Source organism: Aphidius gifuensis, linkage group LG4 (genome assembly GCF_014905175.1).
Source record: "Aphidius gifuensis isolate YNYX2018 linkage group LG4, ASM1490517v1, whole genome shotgun sequence".
Taxonomy (NCBI): Eukaryota; Metazoa; Arthropoda; class Insecta; order Hymenoptera; family Braconidae; genus Aphidius; species Aphidius gifuensis.
Window position 1 is genome coordinate 4,700,271 of NC_057791.1, and position 25,455 is coordinate 4,725,725.

General features: G+C 25.1%; 6 protein-coding genes across 6 annotated transcripts; 2 read left to right on the top strand and 4 right to left on the bottom strand.

The window, feature by feature from the left end:
• Nucleotides 1-1,065: 1,065 nt before the first annotated feature.
• LOC122854676 (nephrin-like) lies at nucleotides 1,066-5,769 on the top strand. The gene is made up of 14 exons (XM_044155580.1): nucleotides 1,066-1,113; nucleotides 1,197-1,346; nucleotides 1,425-1,557; nucleotides 1,652-1,857; nucleotides 1,941-2,051; nucleotides 2,400-2,603; nucleotides 2,720-3,013; nucleotides 3,079-3,209; nucleotides 3,273-3,426; nucleotides 3,497-3,793; nucleotides 3,874-4,194; nucleotides 4,277-4,564; nucleotides 4,977-5,086; nucleotides 5,158-5,769. The coding sequence occupies exons 2-14, from the start codon at nucleotides 1,223-1,225 to the stop codon at nucleotides 5,269-5,271; spliced, it is 2,487 nt and encodes an 828-aa protein (XP_044011515.1). The 5' UTR covers nucleotides 1,066-1,113; nucleotides 1,197-1,222; the 3' UTR covers nucleotides 5,272-5,769.
• Nucleotides 5,770-6,670: 901 nt separating this feature from the next.
• LOC122854732 (mediator of RNA polymerase II transcription subunit 6) lies at nucleotides 6,671-8,000 on the bottom strand. The gene is made up of 5 exons (XM_044155672.1): nucleotides 7,762-8,000; nucleotides 7,526-7,685; nucleotides 7,269-7,443; nucleotides 6,942-7,188; nucleotides 6,671-6,864 (listed from the first exon to the last, which is right to left on the bottom strand). Exons 1-5 carry the CDS (start codon nucleotides 7,787-7,789, stop codon nucleotides 6,788-6,790), a joined length of 687 nt encoding a protein of 228 aa, XP_044011607.1. The 5' UTR covers nucleotides 7,790-8,000; the 3' UTR covers nucleotides 6,671-6,787.
• A 196-nt stretch (nucleotides 8,001-8,196) lies between these two features.
• LOC122854728 (cilia- and flagella-associated protein 157) lies at nucleotides 8,197-9,313 on the bottom strand. Its single transcript, XM_044155667.1, has 4 exons — nucleotides 9,087-9,313; nucleotides 8,734-9,005; nucleotides 8,506-8,659; nucleotides 8,197-8,426 (listed from the first exon to the last, which is right to left on the bottom strand). Exons 1-4 carry the CDS (start codon nucleotides 9,212-9,214, stop codon nucleotides 8,222-8,224), a joined length of 759 nt encoding a protein of 252 aa, XP_044011602.1. The 5' UTR covers nucleotides 9,215-9,313; the 3' UTR covers nucleotides 8,197-8,221.
• Nucleotides 9,314-9,426: 113 nt separating this feature from the next.
• LOC122854664 (tyrosine-protein phosphatase non-receptor type 23) lies at nucleotides 9,427-15,706 on the bottom strand. Its single transcript, XM_044155545.1, has 3 exons — nucleotides 15,326-15,706; nucleotides 9,848-15,245; nucleotides 9,427-9,768 (listed from the first exon to the last, which is right to left on the bottom strand). The coding sequence occupies exons 1-3, from the start codon at nucleotides 15,410-15,412 to the stop codon at nucleotides 9,641-9,643; spliced, it is 5,613 nt and encodes a 1,870-aa protein (XP_044011480.1). The 5' UTR covers nucleotides 15,413-15,706; the 3' UTR covers nucleotides 9,427-9,640.
• A 124-nt stretch (nucleotides 15,707-15,830) lies between these two features.
• On the bottom strand, nucleotides 15,831-18,120 carry LOC122854694 (serine/threonine-protein kinase RIO1). Its single transcript, XM_044155610.1, has 4 exons — nucleotides 17,759-18,120; nucleotides 16,442-17,678; nucleotides 16,083-16,361; nucleotides 15,831-16,006 (listed from the first exon to the last, which is right to left on the bottom strand). Exons 1-4 carry the CDS (start codon nucleotides 17,812-17,814, stop codon nucleotides 15,914-15,916), a joined length of 1,665 nt encoding a protein of 554 aa, XP_044011545.1. The 5' UTR covers nucleotides 17,815-18,120; the 3' UTR covers nucleotides 15,831-15,913.
• A 224-nt stretch (nucleotides 18,121-18,344) lies between these two features.
• On the top strand, nucleotides 18,345-22,629 carry LOC122854709 (heterogeneous nuclear ribonucleoprotein H2-like). The gene is made up of 9 exons (XM_044155643.1): nucleotides 18,345-18,582; nucleotides 19,066-19,337; nucleotides 19,401-19,544; nucleotides 20,163-20,301; nucleotides 21,297-21,472; nucleotides 21,559-21,833; nucleotides 21,903-22,022; nucleotides 22,102-22,201; nucleotides 22,284-22,629. The coding sequence occupies exons 2-9, from the start codon at nucleotides 19,079-19,081 to the stop codon at nucleotides 22,370-22,372; spliced, it is 1,302 nt and encodes a 433-aa protein (XP_044011578.1). The 5' UTR covers nucleotides 18,345-18,582; nucleotides 19,066-19,078; the 3' UTR covers nucleotides 22,373-22,629.
• Nucleotides 22,630-25,455: the final 2,826 nt, after the last annotated feature.

The window sequence follows — 25,455 nt, forward strand, 5'->3', positions numbered from 1 at the left end:
TAGGGTTAATTTAACAACCAATATATCAATGATAAAAAATTGGTTTTTTATAAGTAGATTTTACATTTATATTTCATTTTAATCTCTTCTTTACTTACCCACTTTTTTTTCACCATCATTATTATGACAATTGCATTTTATTATTATTCTTTTTTTTGATGATATATAAAAAAAAAAAAAATATATCTACATATGCGCAATGAGTACTTGTCTCACCTCCCTCAAATAAAAATATATAGATATATGATAATATTATAAAAAGGGGAGGAAAAAAAAACATACTTATCAAACGATCGATTTCCGAGAACACCCGAAATGCTACTAGATATTCGCATCGTTAGTCGTTATGGCTGTGCGGTCGGGTAGGCTGATAGTAAATTGGAAGGGTGACAAAATAACTCATACATTCAAAGTTTTACAAAAGCTAAAAAAACTATTCATATAGAGATATGAATATTGTGTAAAAATTTGTGTAAACTTTTTTTTTGTGTAAAGAAAAACTTACAGGGAAATTGTACGAACAATCGAAACAAAAAAAAAAAACTGGAAAAGAAAAATGTTTATTTTTTCGAGTAATAAAAATGACAAAATAAACATTGAAAAAAAATTAATTGATTTTTTAAATTGTTAATAATATTTATATTTTTTAATTTATTTAATTATATGAAAAAAAAGAAAAAAAAAAAAAAGAAAATTATTTCGAGTGCATTTTGTGTGTGATAAGTAGGAAAAAAAAAAAAAAAACTAAAAATTTTTCTTTAATTTAAGTGTAATTAATATACAAAATTTATCAATGATAAATTTTTTTTTTATTTACTCATATCATTTGATAATAAAAATAAATAAAAAATTTTTTTTTTAAATTTAAATTTTAGTAATTCGTAAAATTAATTTATAACTAATTTAATAAATAAAATTAAAAGACTGTGAAATTTTTTTCAAAATTAACAATATTTACAAAGGCATAATTAACGGGGTTGTTGTTTTTTTTTTTTTATGTCAATCATTGAGTATTTAATAACGTGAAAAAAAAATGTTTATGCGTCAAATAATCTGAGCTTTATTATTTTCTATTAAAAGTATTAAATATATTTTCATTTTAAAAGTGAAAAAGTAAGTTTAAAAAATTTTCATTTCGATAATTTATAATTATTATGACAATATAAATAAATTATATTTTTTATTAATAATTTTAGATATAATAATAATTATAAAATTTGGAATGGCACTTGACAATAGACCATGTGGATTTGCCGTAAAATTACTTTATTGTATACTTTATTTTACAATTATTTTTGTAATTTACGCAAATGCCGCTGATAACTGGGACAAAGATGATGACCCAAGTATGTTTAAAATATAATATAAATTATTAATTTCTATATTAAATAAATATTAATAATTAAAAATGTTTTTATTGACAGTACCAATGTCAGATGTCAAAGCTGTACTTGGTAGTGCAGCAAAATTACCATGTGATATTGAGCCATCTACAAGAGGTGATGGAGTTTACATGGTCCTTTGGTTTAGAAATAACTCGGTCAAACCTATATACAGGTATAAAATAATAAATTGATTTTATATATAAAATAAAAAATATAAAATGTAGAAATTATATTTGACTATATATATATGTTTATATTTGTTGTAGTGTTGATGTACGTGGACGACCTTTTAATCAAGCGCTCAACTGGTCAGATGAAGAGGTACGACCTCGTGCACGTTTTATAACAATTGATAGACCTGCTGCTCTAGTTCTTGAAGGTATAAGACTTGTAGATGAAGGAATCTATAGATGTCGAGTTGATTTTAAAAAATCACCTACTAGAAATTTTCAAGTTAATCTTACTGTTATTTGTAAGTTTATTCATTCATTATTATTATTGTCATTATTAGTGGTGTTTTTTTTTTTAATTATAAAATATATTTTTGTTTAATAGATCCACCACATCAACTATTGTTAATTGATAATTTTGGAAATGAAGTTGAAGGATCAGTTGGTCCTCATAAAGTTGGTGATGAATTTGGATTATCTTGTGAAGTTAGAGGAGGTAATTATTTTCGTTCATAGATAATCATTGATTAAAATATGTCTCATAGGTGAATTTATAATTTAAAAGAAAATTGAAATTATCGGAGGTAGATATTTTATTCAATGAAATGGTTAATTTTTAATTTCCCTTTGGATGTAATACAAATCATGTCACATTCAAATCAATAAACTTTTACATTTATTTTATTTTTTTATCATTTTTATTTTTATACAGATGATTATTTATTAAAAATGCAAGTTATTTCTAGATGTTGTTATAAAATATTCCTAAAAAAATCATGTTTATTTGAAAGTTTTATAATAATTTTTAGTTATAAATGATTAAATTATTTTTTTTCATATTTAGGAAAACCATCTCCTGTTATTAAATGGTTTATAAATGGAACAGAAACAATAGGAAATATCGTACAAATTGGTGAAAATACTGTTGTCAGTAAAATTGGTGTTTCATTGTTACAAAGAGAAAATTTTAATATAACATACAAATGTCGAGCTTTCAATACAGATCTTGTAAAACCACTAGAAAAATCTGTCACAATAAATATGTATCGTAAGTATAAAAAATCAATTAATTATCAATATAAAATTTTATAATATTTTATCTTGTTTTATAATAATTAGTATAAATTAATTATTAACATGTGTTTTAATTTGTTTGATTAATAGTCAAGCCAATAAGTGTAACGATTATTTCAAAACCAACAATACTAGAATTTGGTAAAAGTTATGAATTAGTTTGTGAAGTTGTTGGCTCATATCCACGTGCACTAGTAACATGGACAATGAAAAAAGATACAAATTTTACAAAAATTCATGAAACTGGAAATTCGAAAATTGTTTTAAGTACATTATTATATTCTCCAATGCCAGAAGACAATAATAAACAATTACGATGCCAAGGCATGAATCCCATGCTACCAACAGGATCACTTGAAGATTCATTTCAATTAAATATTTATTGTAAGTTATTAAATTAAATATTATTATTAAAAATAAGCTAATAATTTAATATTTTTATATTTAAGTTCCACCAAAAGTAAGTCTTGAAATTGGCAATACTCTTAATGCTCAAAATATCAAAGAAGAAGATGACGTTTATTTTGAGTGTAAAATTTTAGCAAATCCAGTACATCATAAAATAACATGGAAACATAATGTAAGTAACATAATTATCATCAAAAAAATAAATAATACTTAATCAATATAATTTTTTAAACAGGGTCGTATTCTTACACAAAAATCAGGAATTGTTTTGAGTGCACAAAATCTTGTTCTTCAAAAAATTAATCGTGAAAATGGTGGTAATTATTCTTGTCTTGCTAGTAACAGTAGAGGTGAAACAGCAAGTTCAATTGTTCCACTTCGTGTACAATGTAAGTATTTTATTAAAATTTTAAATAAATTATAAAATAATAATTATAATTTTATTTTTAAAAAAATTAGTTGCTCCTGTTTGTATGACAAGTGATGTTACAATTATTGGTGCATCATTAGATGAATCAGTAAAAATACGTTGTCAAGTAGAAGCTGATCCAATTGAAGTTGAATTTACATGGGAATTTAATAATAGCGGTGAAAATTTTGAACTTGCACCAGCAAAATTTGATGGTAATAATGGTACAACTAGTGAATTTATATATACACCATTATCAGAAAGAGATTATGGTGCATTAACTTGTTGGGGTAGAAATATTATTGGAAAACAAAAAAATCCATGTGTATATCAAATTATTCCTGCAGGTATTGTATATTTATTTTTATCATTAAATTTTATTAAACATTTCATTTCTTTTGGATATTATAATTATTATATTTTCCAGTAAAACCAAGTCCATTAAGTAATTGTACTTTGAAGGCAACAGTTAATAAAAGTTCTGAATTACTTGAAATTGAATGTATATCTGGTTATGATGGAGGTTTACGACAAGATTTTCGTCTTGAAGCATATGAAGCAAGAACAAATACACTACGTGTTAATACATCAAGTGTATCAGTGAATAATCCTGTATTTAAAATTCCAATAAATGATCTTTTACCAGCAACAAATTTATATTTAATTGCTTATGCATTAAATGCAAAAGGTAAAAGTGAAGTTTCATTATTGGAAAATATAATCCTACAAGATTCAGGAAAGCAAGCTGGTAATTCATCATTTAATTTATTGTTTAGTATTATTTAATTTAATTTAAGCTAGTTTAAATAATATATTTATATTATTTTTAGATACAGAAGTAAGCGTATTACCATTATTGCTACTTTTAATTGGTGCATTTATAGCACTTGGTATAATTATATTGTCAATTATGTTAATATTGTATCGACGACGTGGTACAACATCACCAATTCATATTGAGCCATATATGAAACAACCAATAATAAGTCCACCAGATTCACGAAATAATTCAATGCTTGATGTAACACATGGTGATCATACGTATTTTGTTGAGTATACATTAAAACAAGTTGGAGATTTTGGATTAAATCAACCAGATATCATTCAATCACCTCAAGGTTATTCGAAATATTTTATATTTAAAATCATTAATTTTATTTCGTTATAAAAAATAGCAATTTAATTTTATGATAATTTTATTTATCAATAAATTAGATTTTTTTTCTTTATTTTTCTAATTTTTATAATATTATTCGAATTTGATTTTCAAACAAAGAAAAAAAAAATAATTAATTGTTTTATATTTCATGAAAAGTAAGATTAATTACTTGTTTGGTTTGTATGATTTTTATTAACATATTTAATAATTTATTCGAAAAGGAAGTCATTAACTTTCATTACGTCGTTGATGATAAATAGTTTTTATTCGTTCAAAGTTAGTTAAATAAATAAATCAATGAATAAATTACGTAACAATATATTTCATATAATTTATATATATTTTAATTGTTAATTTATATATGTTTATAGATCATGAAAAAGTAAAACGTGAACAACAACTTTTCTTACCTGTTCGACCAGACACATTGTTTGCTCCATATGACCTTCATAAACAAGGTCTTCAAAAAAATAATTGCAGTGTAAGAATTAATTATTAATAACATCATAATAATTAATCTATTTAATACCTGTTTTTTTTTTTAATTTTCAGTTGAATCCATTATCAACAAAATCATGGGAGCCAATAAGTTTTAAGACAGATCGAAATTTAATGAAAGAAATAATCATTGCAAATTCAATACCTGGTCCAGAGAGTTGTGTATAAATTGAAATAATAATCAATTTATATCACGCTCTCAATCACATATCAACTTTAAAAAAAAACACAATAATATACGCATAAAAATAACAAAAATATCATCATTATTATCATGATAATTTTCAGATTGGCTACAAAATCTTTTGTATAAAAATTTTAATAAAAATACACAAGTAAGTAAATAAGGGTCGGATATATTTATACCACAAAAAAATAAATACAAAGACAATGTAAAAAAAATAATCATCAATGGTATTTAAAATCAAAAATCAACACGTCAATATACCAATGTAATGCTAAATATAATCTGTTAAAAATAACAGAATATGCATCATTTAACATGTAATAACTTTGTTCTATAAAAAAAAAAAAAAAAGAAAAAAAAAAAAACAGTAATTCAATAAATTAACAATTATACGTTATTGATTTTTATTTTAAAATACTGTAGGTTTTAAACGTTTTGATTTAAATAAAAATGTTTTTGAAAAATTTCTAATACCACAACATGTAGATATGCCCATATAAATTATAAAAACTAATAGAATTATTAGTAATATTGTGACAGTTATAGAATCATTTAATTTAATATTTGAAGTAAAAGATAAAATTTTTTTATAAAACCAATACCATAGTGATGATGTTTGGGGATTTGTTAATTCGTTATTTCTATTATTTTTTAATTCATGATTTTTGTCATGTGTTAGATTTTTAATTAATATTTTATCTTGAGTTTTTAAATTTGCCAAATTATTATGTTCATCCTTCGCGATATAATCGTCATTTGATTTTCTGTGATAATTTTTTTTACTATTTTCTGGTTGATTGTATCTTCGATGATGATATTTAGTATTTTGATGAATATCCATTATACTGATTGATTTATCAAGCTTAAAATTAAATAAACATATGTTGATATTTTTTTTTTTATAACAAATAATTATAATAATAAAAACCTGTTGTATTTGCTTGCGTGCAAGATCTATAATTTTGCATTTTAAATGACGAATATTTGCCTCAAATTCATTATTAATTGATAAATAATTTTCATCTGAATCTACATGACAACATTGATTTGTGAGACAATTGTTTTGATCACATATCATTATTTTAAATTGAAATTGTTTTTTTTTTAATTGACACACTGAAATTATGCGCATAGAAAAAGAAAAAAATGAAAAATTCGTATGACCTTTGTTTGTAATTATAATAAAAAATGTCAAACTGTTTTTTTTTTTTGCTTTTGAAGCATATTTTATGATAATGATTGTGTAATGAATATTTTTTTTTCACATCAAGAGTAGTGAAAAAAGAATACCTCATTAAAAAATATAGTTAAAATTGAGAAAAAATATTCTTAAATTTTAAATATGACGTTAAAATTAATAACAGGTAAGACAATATAAAATTTGATTTACTTGATTGATAAAAAAAATTGATAAGTATATTTATTTAAAATTTGAAAAGTTCAATTTACATAGAAAAAAATTAATTATATTTAATTTTTCTACAGTTGTATATCACATTAATTGACTCTTGATTTTCTTTCTGGTGGTGGTTTCATTTCTTTTTTTTCAGTTTTAATTTCTTGTTTATTTTCAACTATAAAACAAAAATATAAATATAAATAATTCAAGTAACTATTAAATAATTTGTTTTTGGAAGAAATAAAATTTTACCTTGTTCAGTAAGTGGTGGAGTTGGTTTTGGAACTGGTAATGGAAATTTACGTGTTATTTCAGCAAGTAACATATCAACTCTTTGACGTTGAAATAGTGAACTTGGTTCTTCTCTTGATGATGTTTCTTTTTTTGCTGTTAATACTTTGCCATTTCTAAAGTCCCATGAGTAACCTTTGCTTGGATGATATCTTGAGCATGAACTAGACTCATCAAAAGCTGATTGTAAATGATGAATTGTTGATAGCTTAATGAAACAAAAAAATATTACTCATATTTTAAATGAATATTATTAATGTGTAAAACAATAATAGATAATTTATTTACAAGTCGAGAATTAACAACAGAAGCAAGATCTGGTGCTTGATAAACAATTCCAGCAATTATATAATAATCTGCCAAAGGAGTTGCTTGAGTTGGTGAATAACGATGTTGTTTTCTTATGACATACAAAATTGGCTCTTGAACATGAAGAAGAATATACTCAAGTCCAGTCATGTTTCTGTAGAAAATTAATAGCTATATCAATTAACATGATCACTAAACGTTAAAAAAATTGATTAATTAATTAAATAATATATTACTGAAGTTGTTCTGGATTTAAACGTTGCATTTTAACAATTTCATTGTTACAAGTTCTGTCAAAAAATGGATTACTTCGTTCAGAAAAATAATCCATGATGTTGGTTGGATTTAATATTGGTATCCAGGCACTATCATGCCATGATAGGCCAAGTAAGTTTTCTATTGATAAACAAAATATTTATTATCGTTGTTTATTCAAAGTTTTATTTGCAATATATAAATAAACATTACTTACCAGAAACAGGTAAGCGACCAGACATCATTTTGACGTTTATGTTTTTTTTTTATTTTAACTTATATTAATTTGTATTTAATTATTGCTATTAATATGTAAATATTGTACTTATATTTATTGTGTTTACTATCAATTTATTGACGTATGTTTATATGTCAAAGCTGCTTGATACTGCTAACGTCAAACACTCTCAACGTTAACCCTACTGTACAATTTTAGTCATGTTTTTTTACTAGTTATTAAACGGCTATTTATTTGACTAATAAAAAAGAATGTTTCAACGTGCGCAGAACCAAACTACGCAAGTTTAAGTAATCCAAATTATATGAATAAAGACTTTACTCTTCATGCTTACAATAATTCACAATAATTCATATAATTTGGATTACTTAAACTTGCGTTATTATGATATTTATATTTTGTTTACTCATCATTCATTTTTATTAAATCAATTTTTTGATTAAATACTACATCTATCTTTTTCTTTTAATATTTCAAGTTTTTCAGATAATTTCTGACACTCAATCCATCCTTTATTGAGTTCTTTATTGAGAGCAATATTTTCTTGAATAGCTCTTTTCGTTGTATCTGCAATTTTAGTATTCATTGCATTTTCAAATTCTAATGTTAAATCACTCAGATGCTGTTCCATTTCTTTTTGCATTCTATAATAATTAAATTGTAAATTAATGTATTATTGATTAAATATTTATATGAAAATTAACATAAGTATATTTCAATTACTTTGATTTTTCAATAATAAGAGATTTTTCAGCATCATAAAGAGCTTTTGCATGATCCTCATTTTGCTTTGCCATTTGTTCTTCTTGAATTTCAAATTTTCTTGTTAATTCAGCTCTTGCATTACGCCAATCTTCAAGTGCATTTAATTTTCCAGCTATAAAAAAAATATAAAATCATCATTCAAACTATTTATATTGTTGATTTTTTTATTTATTATTATTTACTTACTGACTAATTTAAGTTCAGCATTTAAATTTGTTTCCATATTATGATATTCAAGCTTCATAATATCTTCTTTTGTTATATAATCATTTTGTTCTTCTTTACGAAGTTCTTCAATTGCAACCAGATGTTCTAATAGTTCTTGTGTTTCTTCATTTTTATTATGTAAATTTTTTTTAAGATGTGCAACAATATCATTACGATCTTCTTTTAATTTTTCTAATTTTTCTTTTAATACTTTCATCTCATTTTCCAAATAATCATTACGAGTTTGAAGCCTGTAATTATTACAAATTCAAGATACTTAAATAATAAATTTATATATTTTTTATTTATTTATAACTCTTCTATTGACTGACCTCATTATTACTTGGTTATTATCAATAATTTGTTGCTCATAAAATACAGTTTCACGTTCATTTGAAGCTACCTTTTTTTTTGCTTTTTTATCCTTGTCTGCTAATTTTTTTTTTTTACTTCTAATCATATTTTCTAATATACATAAATATACAAATTTTTAATATGAAAACAACTATGACTAATTATTTATAGTCTCAGTGGTTACCATAGTAATAAACATGCTGAACCTGTCTTGTTTTTTTTTTTTTTTTGATGCTTATATTCTTCAAGAAATTATACATATTAATTTAATAAAAATATAAATACGATTTTTGAATAAAACTTTTAATTAGCCAATAATTAAGACAAAAAACAAAATTCTTTATGAACTTTATTAATATATTTTATAGTATTCATCAAAGATAATAAAAGCATAATCAACGTACAAATCATGTTTTTTAAACTAAAACTAATAGTACGTATGTAATATATATATATTGTGTTTATTCAAAAACCATTTGTATCAATGTAAATGACAAAGCCTGCTATAAATTCATATTAATATGTTGATCAATTATTTCCGGATTGTCCATAATGGATCAAGTTGACTCAAAGGATCCACCGGTTTTACTCGATCAGTCTTATTCTCGGAATCGAAATTTGTTTTTGTTGGTGATTCTGGTAGAATTTTTTTTCTATTATCTGTAATTTATAAAATAACAATAATTATAATAATTAAATAATTTTTTTTTATATAATACTAAAAATAAAAATAATTTACTTTGTGATGTTGATATCCCAGCAATTCCAACATTTAAATTATGTAAAAAATCATCAGATGGATGACAAAATTGATTTTTTTTAACTTGTTTTCCTTTGATACCTTCAGCTCCATTAAAAACAGCATCAAATGTTGTTTTAGTTGATGATAAAATTCCACGTTTCATTAAAGTATCTTGAGCATAATAAAGAACCATTCGATAACCAAATAATAAATAATCTTTGTCAATTAAACATTTACGATATTTGACAAATGTTGAAAATATTAAAGGCACATCAACAATACCATGTCCAGCTCTAACATGACAAATAGTAGCTGTTGCTAGTAAAAATAGACTACTAAGTGAACCACCAATTTTACAATGTACAACTATTGGATTTGGACAATGTCTTAATGCTTGTTCAGACATAATATCAGTTGCAAATGATAAAATAGCACCAGGACTACTTGGTAAACCATTTATTGGCCATGATATAAATTGCATATGTACAACTGTTTTTTCAATAATTTTTTTATTGTCAATAATATTAATTATACTTTGTATATATGTTGTATGTTTTGTTAAATTTTTAAGTATCAATGTAAAGTTACCAATAATCATTGGTACATCAATATTTGTTGGCCAATAAATATTATCTTGTTCACTACTTTCATTTGATAATGATGCAATAACTTCACATTGTTGTTCAAATATCATTGTCCAAAATGATTCAAATGTTTGTGACATTGGTGATTGTGTTACAATAAATGACGGTGTCCATTGTGTTAAATTTTTAATATACGATGCATTTATATAATCAGATTTTTCATTTGTTGTTAATTTAACACGTGTTGAATCATATGGAATTAAATCATTTGTTCTATTTTTATCAGTATTTAATTTTGCAGCATTATTTGTTTGTTTAATAAATTCACGTTCTTCAAAATCACGTATTTCTTTCCATTTAATATCAAGATTTGTTGAACCATTTAATGTTTTAACAGTTAAACTTTCAACAAATTTTTCATATTTTTCAATATCTGTTATGAATTTTTGTAAAATTATTGGATCACCAAGTGGATCTTGTTTTGGTTGTACATCATTGTACCATGTATCCCAAACAATTTGTAAATTTTCAAGTTTTTCATTAATACAATTTGTTGATAATTTTACATCTTTATCATCATCATCCTTATTATTATTAATATTATTATTTATAGCAATAATATTATTATTTACACTATCATCAATTTTATCATCATTTTTATCTTTAATTGTTGAATTAATTTCTGGTAATAATGGTGCATGATTAATTGTAATATCAAGACCAGCAAGAAGATCCAAATTTGATTGTGGTTTATCAATACTTGATGATGATATTGAATTTGTTGTTGTTGTTTTATTATCAGATGATTGAATATATGTATTTGCATAATTAATATTTGTTTGATTGTTTGTTGTTATTGTTGATAATTGATTATAAGTTTGTTGTAAACCATAAGGTGTTGTATAATAATTATTATTATCATTTAATTCTGGTTGATATTTATTATCCAATGAGTAACTTGATGATATTGTTACACTTGTTAATGGTGTATTATTAGCATTTGTATAATGTGAATTATCAATGACACTTGGTATCTGTCCAATTGTTTGTTGATTTATTGAAATTTGTTCTTGTGGTAATTGAGAATTTTGATAACCTGAACTGTATTGATAACCACCACTTGTACTATCATATACATATCCTGGATGACCCTGATATGATGATGGATTATTAATTTGTTGTAATTGTTGATCTTGTGATAAATTATAGCCTTGTGTATAATTTGAATATGCATTATTATTATGTGATTGAATGGAATATTGTGATGATGTTGTATATGGTATTTGTATATTATTCATTGTTTTTGCATGACTTTGAATAATATCTGGTTCTTTTGTATAATTTCTAGATTCATTTGATAATGATAAATGATTTTGTACATAATTATTTGTATTGTAATTTTGGCTATCTGGAATAACATAATTATTCAATGGTGCAATGCTTGATTGATTTGGATCAACGTATGCTTGTTGTTGTTGTTGTGATTGATTTGGATCAACGTATGTTTGTTGTTGTTGTGATTGATTTGGATCAACGTATGTTTGTTGTTGTTGTGATTGACTTGGATCAACATATGTTTGTTGTTGTGATGGTACAACGTACGCTGATTGTGAAATATTATGTGGATAATTTGTAATATTATTGTAATAATGTTGCTGTAAATAATTTGTTCCTTGATTATTATCTGGTTGAACAAAATTTGTATTTTTTATAAATGTATTAACTGGAATTTCTTGAGTATTTTGATTAACATAATTGACATTTTTATTATCTTGTGGAATGCTATATGTTACTTGATTAATTGGTGGTGTTGTTGTTGTTATCGTTGAATAATTATTTGTTGCATTATCATCAGTTGCATTATTGTACTGTTGATAATATGATGTTTGTGGTATAATTTCTTGGCTATTTAAATCTTCATGACCACTTATGATAATTGATTTTTGATTATTCATTGTTGCTGATTGATTATTACTTTGATAATTTTGTAATGTTGGTGGAATTTGATGATGATGATTTTGTATTGGTAATTGATAATTATTTTGACTAATTTGAGATGACATAGATACTTGTGGCACTTGATATAATTGATTATGATATTGTGATGCATTATCATAGCCACTTATTGGATAGTGACTACCACCACCTTGTTGTTGTTGTTGCTGTTGATTACCATTAGAATAATTTGCATATACAGAACTATCAGTTGATACATCTGTTGAGCTTACTCTACCAGCTTGTTGATACATTGTATTTGTATTTGTTGTACTTGATCTTGGTAAGCTTTGATTTACATCAATATAATTTGTTGGTAATATTGTTTCATTATATGATGATTGACCTGCTGAATATGGATTTGTTTTTGATGAATAATATGCTTGATATTGTTGATACATATGTTGTTGATCAATTGAATGTAATGGATTATTACCAGGATTATAAATATCTTCAATATTATTAAAATCATGTGAAGAATCAATTGATGGTTGTATATGAGTTATAGATGTTATATTACTTTTATCTGTATTAATTTTTAATCTATTTGCTAAATGATCTTTAAGTTTCATACCTGATCCAATTTTTTTATCTGAATTATTATTGTTGTTGATGTTATTATTATCTGATGTTGGAACAACTGATACAATTGATACACCTTTTGTACTGTATATATCTGGTTGTTGTTTATCATTTCTTGATAATATTTGTTCGCGTTCTTCATCTTGTACACGACATGTACTTTTAACACGTTGAAGTAATTTTGTAACATTAACTTCTAACTTTCTATAAAATTCTAAACCTTTTGATGATTTAATTAATAAATCTTCATATGCATCATATGATGATATCAATGATGTTATCATAATTTCTCTTTGTTTAAGTATATTTTCAACAGATTTACGTGTTTCAGCTGTTTTAGCATATGCATCAGTTAATGCAGTTAATATATTATCTTGTGCAATTAAATTTTGTTCAATTAAATTAACAATTTTTTCATGTTTTTTTAATTGTTCAGAAAATATAACATCTAATGGTGATGATTCAGCTGTTGCTGTTACTAATAAACGTGTTATATTATCTTGTTCAATTGATTCTCTTAATTTTGCATGTAAATCAGCTCTTTGTATTTGCATTTGATCAACTTTAACAAGCATTCTTTTTAATTCACGTACATTTTTTTTATCATTTTCATTCATTTTATCAATTGATTCAATTGATGGTACATTTGAAATTAATACACTTAATGGTTGTTCTAATATATGTAAATTATTTAAATGTAAATTCATTGCACGATGAAGTGCTTTATTACTTTCTGATGCTTTAGCATGTGCTTCTTCATATTTTTTAGCTTCTCTTGTTAAATCTGTTGCAACAATTGTTGGTGGACGTTTACCAACTAAATCTTGATATTCTTTTTCTTTTTTATCTTCAATTGTTAATAATTTATTAATATCATTAAGCATTGTTTCAACATCACCATATGTTGATGATAATTTTTCCATTAATTCTTCTAAATCATGTATTGCTGTTGGTTTTGCATTTAATACAGCACATCTTTCAACTAATTCTTCTGGTAATGAAAAATATTCATCATTATTAAGTGGATTATCAGGATCCCATAATTGTAAATGTTGAAGTTTTAATGATGATAAATATGTTTCTAATAATTGATTATTTTCATCAATTTTACTACCAATTGAACGTAATATTTTAGCTTTTTCTTCAGAATATAATGAACTTGCTTCGTGTACTTTCATTGGTACTAATCTTGCAAATATATCTGGTCCAGATATTTCTGCATCATTAACACTAAATGATATACCTTTGACAAGTGATGCACCATTAATTGTTGGTAATACATCTTTATCTGGTACTTCTTCATGATATATAAAATCATTTTCATTTGTTGCTGCTTTTTTTTTACCTTCAATAACATCATTTGTAAATACAAGTGAATCTTCAATTGATTCTTTTTCACTTGTCATACCATTTATTATTATTGATGTTTTTGAATTTGTATATAATAATCTTGCTGAATTAAGTGATGACAATGCTTCTTTATAAAATGCAACTCTTTCACCCATTTTTTGTTGTTCTTCAGCTGTAAGACCTTGATATAAATATGTTACTGACATATAATATGAACGTTTAAATGTAACATAATTTTTCCAACTTTTATATATTTTTGTACCAACTGTTTCTGATATTGGATTATCTTCATTTTTATTTGGTTCTAATGTTTGACATGCAAGACTATAATAATCAACAATTTGTTTAGCAACTTTAGCAACAATTGTTGGTTTTCTATGATCAAGCATACTTTTTTCAAGTATACATTCTTGTGCTTGTGCTAAACATAATTGATTCATAAATTTCATTAAATCAGATGTCATATCAACACCTGGTGGTTGAGGATTTGTATTTTGTAAATTTTCAAATGCCCATGCAGCACATTGAAAATGTGAACATGCCATTTTCATACCATCAGCTGTTGTTCTTTCTGTTTTTGCACCAAGTTGAGTATGTATTGTACCAATATTATACAAAATTGATATTATTTCAAAACGAATATTACTGAGTGTAAATACTATATTTGCATAACTGTCTCTCCATGAAAATGGTACTGCAGCTGGTTCATCAGTACCCATAGGAAAACGTGATTGTACAAAATGCAATTGACAATAATACTTTTTTAGTAAAGAACATCCAATAACAGCAATAGGTGGACGTACAGCCATTGCACGAAGATTTTCCAATTGATAAATTTCATTTGTATAAGATTCTGGATCTTCATTGTAAAAATCTCGAATGTACTAGAAAAAAAAGTTAAGTATGTTAATGTTAAATGTAACATTGGAGAAAGTTATATGATGTTAAAATATTTTATACTAACTTGTTTTAGTTTTGATCCAAATGATGTTGGTTCAGGACTTATTTTTAATTCAAATGATAACATCGGTAACCTTGGTACAGCCTCCATTCTTCATATATTTTTTATAATAAACTTTCAGAGATATCACACCCAAAAAAATAACACACAATTTTTTGACGTAGTTATTATATTATAATATTTTTTTATTGTAATTATAACGAAATAAAAAATGACATAAATTATTACATTTAATTGCTTCAAGCAATAATTTAGAAACAAAGAATGACATTTGAGTTTAACGCACAACAACAAATGTGTCAAATGAAATATAAATTGATAGATAAATAAATGTAAAATAAATAGTTAATGGAGTACGTTTATCAGGTGTCAAACTGTCAAATATATGTGGCCTAAAGGTTTATTTACAATCACTTTTTGAATGTTCATGAATCATGCGCAATAAAATTTTCTCCTAAAAAAAAATATATATATATGGAGGAGGAGGAGGAGGAGGGAAACAAAGAATATTGTTATTAATGTTATTATTATTATATTATTTTTTTTATTATGGCATTATAATATTAAAAATTACAAATAATAATTGTAAATTTATTTTTTTTTCAATGCTTTTTTCTTGATATGTTTTTTAATTTTTGTTTTACGTTTTTCAGCTTGTTGTTCTTTAACAAGTTTTTTACGTGCCTGAAAATAAAATACATTGTATTAATATTTATTAATCAAGTATAATTATAAGTTTTTAATTTAAAAAAAAAATTACTTTTTTATCTTCAGCAGTTTCATTTACAGGTCTTGCTGAGTTGACAAATTTTGATGGTTCTTCTGAGCTGTCTTCATCTTCATCATCATCATCATCACCATCTGTATTGGATTCATCATCAGCTGAATTTTCTGCACAGTCTAAAGCATCTGTTTTATCTGTATTTTTTAATTCATCTGATTTTTTGGCTTCAGCTAGACTGGCTGGAAGATCAACAAGTGTTTTACAAAGTAAATTTTGTATTCCTGATCTATCCAATTTACGATCAATATCTCGAACCTAAATGACAAATATTTATAAGTAAAAAAACAACGTAAAATAAAAGAAAAAAAATTTAATTTAAATATTAATCATCTTACTTGATGAAGATTTTGAGGAATATATGATTGTATAAAAACTTGTTCTTCAATTTCTTCATTAGCATCTTTTTTATCATCATTTGAAATAAGTTTATCAGATATATCATTTAAATATGCATCCATATTATCTTCAGTTATTGTTGGATCAGTAACAAATGTAAATAAATCTTTAACACTCATAACAGCAACTTGATTTTTTTTGAAAAATTCTGTAATATTTGTACAATCTTTTCTTAAAAATTCAAATGCCATTGGATGATCATGTTCAACAGCTTGTGATACATCAATAACAACAACATTATCATTATGATAAAGAAGATTATATTCACTTAAATCAGCATGTACAAGTTTTGATTTATTATATAATCTCCACATAATCTCAACACATTCTCTATATACTTTTCGTAATTTTGATGGTGTTAGAACAACATCTTTTAGCTTTGGAGCTGGCCAACCATTTGAACCAATAAACTCCATAAGTAATACATGACTATATAAATAAATTGCTTTTGGTGATGGTATTGATGCTTGCCTTATTCTATTTAAATTTCTCAATTCTTTTTCAGCCCATGTTCTAACCATTTTTCTTGGATTATGACGACAATAACCATGTCTAAAACGAAATTCACCACTAACATATTTATCGCGATCTTTAAAATGAAGAATTGATGTTTTATATATTTTAATTGCAAATTCTTCATTTGTTTTTGATGTTGCATGATATACATTTGCTTCTTTACCAGTTGATAAACATCCATTTATTTCATTAATAGTACCTTTATTTAACAATTTAAATAATATCATTCTTGTACGTGGATCCATAACTTGTTCAACTGTTGCACGATCATGTTTATCTTTTGTACGTATACGATCTTTTTCACTACGTTTATTTGTTTCAATAAGTTTATTTGCAGCACTATGTGGCAATGATGCTGGTCCTTCATATTTTTCCATCTTTATTTTATTTGAAAAACGTTTAAATAATTTATCTTTTGGTTGATAATTTGTAACGTTATCTGATATTTTTTGTGTATTGGCTGATTGACTATTACATTGACGAAGTACTGGTTTATTTAAACCATCATAATTATCAGCATCCCAATCATCATCACTATCATCAATAAAATCATCTTCAATATAATCATCATCATCATCATTATCATCATCTGTTATTTTAAGATTTTCAATGTTATCCAAAATTATTGGATCTTTAGTTTTTTCAGGTGATATAATGACACTAAAAAATAAATTAATATTATACAAAATTACTATATGATTACTCCTAATCAATGAGTATTTAAAATTTTATAAACTCACGTTTTTCCATCCTCTTCTGCATCGCTGAATTGTCCTTCGACAATTGTAGAAGTCATATTAATGAGCTAATTTTTTTTATCAGCTGATTTAAGAGCCAAGTTATTGGATTGTTGTAATGTCAATTGTTTTGATGAATTATTATTATAATTTTTAACTCGAATATGAACTCGTGTTATGAAAAAACATGTGGAGTTCAACGAGTTCAACGTGTTTAAACTGGTTCAAACGTGTTGTCCAGATTTATGTGTATATTTACATATGTACCTGGTGGACACTTGACGTGAACTTCTGTTCAAGAATCAAGGTTATGCCTAAAAATTAAGGTGCATTTTCACCAACCAAAATACACAAAAATTCATGATTATTAATCAAATGTAATTTTGTTTTAAAATCGATAATAGTCAATAATATTTAATTTAATTATTCAATTAAAAATTAATTGATTTTAAATATATACAAATGAGACCTAAATTTATATTACTAGAAAAAAAAATCCAAAAAATCCCTGTAGAATCTAGGGGCATTTTGAAGCCTTGTTTCCACCAAAGCATTTTCTGCAATTTTCTGAGAGAGAGAGAGAGAGAGAGAAGAGAGAGAGAGACTTTGAAGTGCTTGGAATTTATAAACGTCAGCCATTTTGTTCGGTAATAAAAAAAATTTTATCCAACTTTGCATTTTTATTGCGTTGTGATTGACAGTGATTAATTAATTTTAATATTATTATATAAAAAAAAACAATTATAATCAAATCACTCTCATGATTATTTATCAACTTGTCTATATTTATTAATATTAACTTCGTATATTGTTTAATTAGTTTTTTGGTAAGTAAAAAACATACAAAGTTTTTTTTTTCAATTTACAAGTTTTTATATCTCAAAATATTTACTCGTTTGTTTTACACAATTGACGTCATCATAAATATCAAAATTGTGTTTTATTGAAAGTTTTTTTAAACAAACAATAAATATTTATTTCTTAAATTTTACTCCGAAAATAATAATCACAATAACAATAATAATAATAATATCCACGTTTGTAATTTTTCATGTTTGCAAAAATAAAAATATTGAATGTTATTTTCATTTAAAAAATAGGTATAGGTATAATTTAATACAAATAAATGTTTACATCTAAAATTATAGTTTATTTGAAATAAATTCACAAGAAATGAGTTATAAATAAATTAAAAATATTTACATCAAAACAATTGATATATATTTCCCAAGCTTGCATTATTTTTTGCAAGCATCTTGAAACGTTTGATCAAATAAAAACAAATGAATAATAATTTAATTTTGTTGTAGATTGATATTGAAAATGTCAAACGGCAGTGGTGATCACGATGATGAAGGCTATGTAGTCAGATTAAGAGGACTACCATGGTCAACAACAGTCGATGAGATACTTAAATTTTTTAGTGATTGTAAAATATGCCATGGAAAAGCTGGAATTCATATGACAATGTCTCGTGAAGGAAGACCAAGTGGTGAAGCTTACATTGAAATGGAGAGAGAAGAAGATATTGAAAAAGCTTGTAAACGTGATAGAGATCATATGGGCCATCGTTACATTGAAGGTAACTATTAATTTATTTTAAATTACAAAATTTAATTATTAATATCTTAAATTTTTATTCAAGTTTTCAAAGCTAAACGTGGAGAAATGGAATGGGTCGTTAAAAGAAGTGGATTAAATCTTGAAAATGTTATGGATGATGGTTGTGTTAGACTTCGTGGTCTACCATTTGGATGCTCCAAAGAAGAAATTGCACAATTTTTCTCAGGTATAATATTCAACTAATCAATTAATAATTATCTTCTTTTTTTTTTTTTAAATACTTTTTATTAATACCCATAGCTTTAATCTTGAAAACTTTTTAATCATTTATCAATGATATGATACAGCATATTTAGTTTATTTATTCATCAAAATTAAACGAATTTATAAGAAAAAAAAAAAAAACTATAATAATAGATAAAGAAATAACTAAAGTAAGTTTTAAAAAAAAAATTATTTACAATTATTACTTTTATCAATAAATAAATGCTATTTTTTTTTTTTTCTGTTATTTTGATAAACTGGCCCAAGGTTTTATTGTTTAAATATTACTAATAGTATAAACAATTAAATTAATTATTAAAAACTTAGCAAAACATAAAAATAAAATGTAATTTTCCTGGGCTAGTATTTATATATTTTTTTTTCTTGTTATTTAACCATTGATAACAACTAATAAATAATATTTCAATTGCTAAAAAAAAAAAATGATTACAATGGTGATATTAAATTGAACAATGGGTTATATTTATGAATTTCTTGCAGCTGTAAATTATTATTATTAATTTTTTTTTATAATGGGTAATTTCGCTACAATATCGTTGTTTGATTATGTGTGGGTCAGGGTTGGAGATATTGCCGAACGGGATTTCACTACCAACAGACTTCACGGGCCGCAGTACTGGGGAGGCTTATGTTCAATTTGTTAACAAAGATGTCGCGGAACGCGCACTCCAGAAACACAAGGAAAAGATAGGACACAGGTGGGGCACTGATGCTAGATGGGTTTGGGTATTGTTTATTATGATTTATTAATAATTTATATCCATAGAAATCTATGTATACCTATTTTATTATTTCATATTTATATATATATTTTTTTTTTTTGATAAAAAAAAATATTAAAAAATGGGTCAAATCTTATGATTTTTTAAATATTTTTATTAATCAACAATTATTTGGTTATTTTTTTTTTTGTTTATTTGTAATTTTGTTTTTTTAAATTTAAAAGATAAAAATAAAAATAATCATATATTTGTTATCAATGTAATCAAGAGTATAAACAAAAAAAGTAAAAGAAAAAAAAAAACAGGGAAGAAACAAGTACTGTTGGCCCAACTGAGGCCACCTGGTTATACCCCCTTGAATAGTCACCTCCATGGGGAGAGAAGGGTTGGAACTTGGCAGAGGTTGGAGTATTGTATTGCTGGATTTTTTCAATCTACAATATCTTTTTTTTGTTTATTTTTTTCCTAAAAACCAGAAAGCATCAACAAATTTTAAAATAATTTATTAATTTCAGCAATTGATTTTTTATTGAAATTAATTTAATATAAAGTACGATTTTAATATGATAATTAACATATTTAAATTGAGAAAACAAAAAAATATGTATTTTATTTTTTAAAATATGTGTGTGTTGCTGTTTAAAGTTAAAAACAAATTGGTACAATTTTAATCACATAAACAATACGATTGATACATTTGAGCCAATTTTTTTTTGAAAAATTATTGTCAATATGATATTTATAAATAGTTTTTATTTAATTTTTTTAGTATTTAAAATTTAATTTATTTAGAAAACAATTTACAAATTACTTTTTATCTTGAATAAAAATTTCAATTACAAAAATCATAATAAATTGGATTTAGCTTTACAGGAAAAAAATTCAATGTCAAATTATGTTTAATATTTGTTGAAAAAAAAAAAAAAACAAATTAAATAATTTTAATTTAATAACACATTTTTTTTTAATAGGTACATTGAAATATTCCGAAGTAGTTTATCTGAAGTACGTGCCAGCATAGGACCAAAAATGAGATCTGGTGGTCCAATGAATAATTTTAATATGAGACCAGCTCCATATGATCACAGAGATCGTTTTGGTGGAATGAATAGATTCAACAATAATCCTAGAAATTCTCGCAACAGAGGTAAACTATAAACTATAAAAAATAAATCTTCAAATTCATTGGCCAATAAAAGAAAAGTGTTAGTAATATTATTAAATTATTTATAGATTTTGACAATGGACCATGGGGAAATTCCAATAATTTCGGACCAAGAGGAGGCGGTGGAGGTGGTGGTGGTGGTTGCGGCGGCGGTGGTGGTGGTCTCAATAATGGAGGTGGTGGAGGCGGAGGTGGAGGAGGTGGTATGCGTGGTAATATGGATATGAAAGGACCAAATTTCCGAGGTAACAACAATGATAACTGGGGTGGAAATCCTGGTGGTATACATTGCATCCACATGCGTGGATTACCTTTCAGAGCTACTGAACAAGACATTGCTGATGTAAGTATCAAATAAATTTAATAATTAATAACATTTATTTAATATATATCTTTTTTTTTTTTCAATTAGTTCTTCAGGCCAATTGTGCCAATAAATATTCGTATTATTCTTGAGAATAATGGTCGTGCATCTGGTGAAGCTGATGTTGAATTTGCAACTCATGAAGAAGCTCTAAAAGCCATGTCCAAGGTTAGTCAATTGTCATGTATATTATATTTATATAAAATATTTATTATTGTGTATTTTAAATTTCTAAATTTATTTATAGGATAAAAGTCACATGTCTCACAGATACATTGAATTATTTTTAAATTCAACGGGTGGATCTGGCCCAATGTCTTTGGGTAATTTGGGCAACTTTTGTGGTGGTAAGTTGTAAAGATATTAAAGTTGTTCTTATTATTTTTTTTAAATATTGTTATGTTATACAATAATTATTGTACATTGCAGGGTTAGGCAATAACTTCAGGCCAGGATATTCTCCTAATAATCGAGGCTATAATAATCAGCTTGGAGGAAATAATTATAACAGTTTTTGAAACACAACTTCATCTATATTCCGTTGCAACCATTGAAGTATTCATATGAGGAAGACAAAAAATAAAGATTATGATTTTCAAATTTTTCAATTCATCAATGATATTGTACAACTTATCTTTCATTTTTGTGCACTAAGTACTAGAATATAAAATAATTCATTATTAATAATACTCTTTATGTAAGCGACATTCATGTATAATCGAGTGTGTTTCAATAATAAATTACATTTATTGACGAAAATATTTAATTATATGAATTTTATAATTGTTGTTTATTCTTTTACTTTTTTTCTAAGAAATTATATGTGATAGAAAATTTCTACAAGTAATTTCAGGATAAATAAATCTATCAAGCAGTGATATATATTTAAATTCTACATCAATCGTTTAAATAATTAATGACAAAGTTTTTTCATTTTTAAAATTACTCGAAAAGGTTTTTCATTTAATATATATTAAAATATCATTAACACTTGTGCCAAAAAAAAAACGTAATTAATTCCGCAGTTAAAATAATAGTATCATTATTTTTTTTCTAACAATTTGTATTATAAATATACAGATTGAATAAATTTCTCCCTAATGAAAATAAAAGTGATCGACAAGGCTTTTAAGTAATTGCGTTCTATCATCAAATACTTGCACTGATGTTTTTTTTTTTTCTGTTCCCCTTATCCAATTCTATTAGATGAATACTTTTTTTTTTTCTGTTGCAAATAAAAACGACAGGTGCGTATCTTATATATATAAATGGAAAACTAAGAACGATATGTCGTAACCCCTAATACCCTCGGTCGATTGAACTTCACCCCATACTCTTAACGCTATTACCGAAATTGATTCAAAGTCAGCATCTTATATTTACCCATAGACACGAACATATAAAGCTTAAATGTCTACTTTATTTTTTTTTAATACTTGGCTAATAGTTTTATCCTTCTTTTCTTCATAGTTATTTTATATCTTTATATACTGATTATTGAAAAAAAAATAATTGCAATAAAAAAAGCAGTAATTTTTAATCATTAAAATATTATTTTACTGTGAACATTTTTTTTTAAATATTAAATTTTTAAATTTAATCTAAATATTGAATTAACATTGTAGATAAAAAAAAATATACATTTTTATATTTAAAAATAATTTTACCGAGTATATTTTTTTTTTATTTATAAATTTTTTTAATATTCTTGTATATGCAGTGATTGCTAAATTTTGTGCCGCTTAATCTAATCCAAACATAATCTAAAATTCATGACACATATAACTGCCAGACGATGATATATCTGGTGGGGAAATGAAGTCTCGTTTTCCCTGGCTGCCTCGATTCTGCCGCCTTTAAACCCCTCCTTGTATGTCGTGGGGGGTTGCTGGACTGCCATTGCGCCATAATATACACCACCAGCGCGAATATATAAATATATATACAAACTTTATATATATACAAGTGAGACAAGAATACAGCATATAGTCACTATTTCATATATGATTATTTAATTTAACAAGCGTATAACTCCGCAATACCAAAGCGCTTCTTCTTACTCACGTAAATCACAACATATTTCGTATACTTGTATATAAGACCCCTATTTATTTAATTTTATTTATCAATTTTATCCCGGTTGCTTGTCGGCCAAAATTGCACTTTCTAAAACCATTATACGTTATTTTTTTTTTTATTCTTTCTTTTTTATGGTCTTTATTTAATACCCCTCGAAATAATCCGCATGTACGATTAATAAATGGTCTTGTTGTCGATGAATTCCCCTTGTATTTAACACTCTTATACCGATGATGAAATACTCATTATTAATTTCTTCAATAGTAAGCGAGACAAATTAATTAATAGTCCTAAAGAATCCCTTGTCAAGCAGTATTATTTTATTGTAATGGTATACTTAAACTTGAATTTCTATACTTCCTATAATATGCAACGTTTTTTTTTTTTTACAACACGAGACCTATGGCCGTGCTGCCATGGCTTTTCTATGATATGAAGCAACCTTTAAAAATCTCTGAACTTATTGGCTGTTTTTCAAAAGTATCGCTGAGGTAGTTTGCTGGTTTATTTTATACATATATAAAAAAATCTTAACACAAAAATTTTCCTCAGAAAATTATATTTGGGCTGGCTTATTAATCATACGATTGGGTTGTCAGCGGTGGCTGTTCTCGTCAACACTGTCTATGACAAAAATTAATGAAATTTTTCAAACAAAAAAAAAGAATCAAAAAAATTTTGTGTTACCGGTATAAGACTTAGTAACTCAAGAAAAATGAAAAAAAAAAAAACACTTAAATCAAATTTGATTCTAAATAACAATATTTTACGGAGAAAATCCGCAGCAAATATTACTGTAGTGGTATCGTAAAAATCATGAGCTGACGTCATTAAAGCGACTGATTCCTATTATAATGATATTATTATATTTCATCTAAACACTGTAGTCTACCGGAATTTTGGAAGTCTCAGTTAATGGTATACTTTATGCCAGAAATTACTGTATAATTATTACAGCAGGTTTTCCCACCAGATGACACGAATATTTGGAAATCAAGTTGTTCCTAACCTCTTCTAAAAGTTTATTGTTTTATTTTATTCATGAATTTCAATAAATACGGTGAAACACAGAAAAATTATAAAATGGTTTATTTTTTGAAATTAATAAACACGTTACATTTTTTTCTGATGTTTTAAATAATGGTTTTAATTTTTGTGACGTTTTTGTTTGTTTTGATTAAAATTACTGTAGTGGTCGGAACTTCAGTCGATCCTGGTGGCCTCCCATGAAACTTCTGTTTCAGTAGATTACAGTAAAATTTGTTTTGATACTCTACAGCATTATTTGCTGCGGACTCTCCGTGTAACAAATTTAAATTTAAATTCTGGAGTAAACTATTTTTTTTTTTTTTTTACTAATCTTACGAATGGACCATGCTTTCATTGATTCAAATAAGCTCACGACTTTCTTTTCGAGATTAAATAGAAAAACTATCCACCATTATTTATTATCCAAGGGGCCATGCAATTGTTAATAAACAATTTTTGTCAAACAATTTTTTTTATTATTTTCCATTGTAGG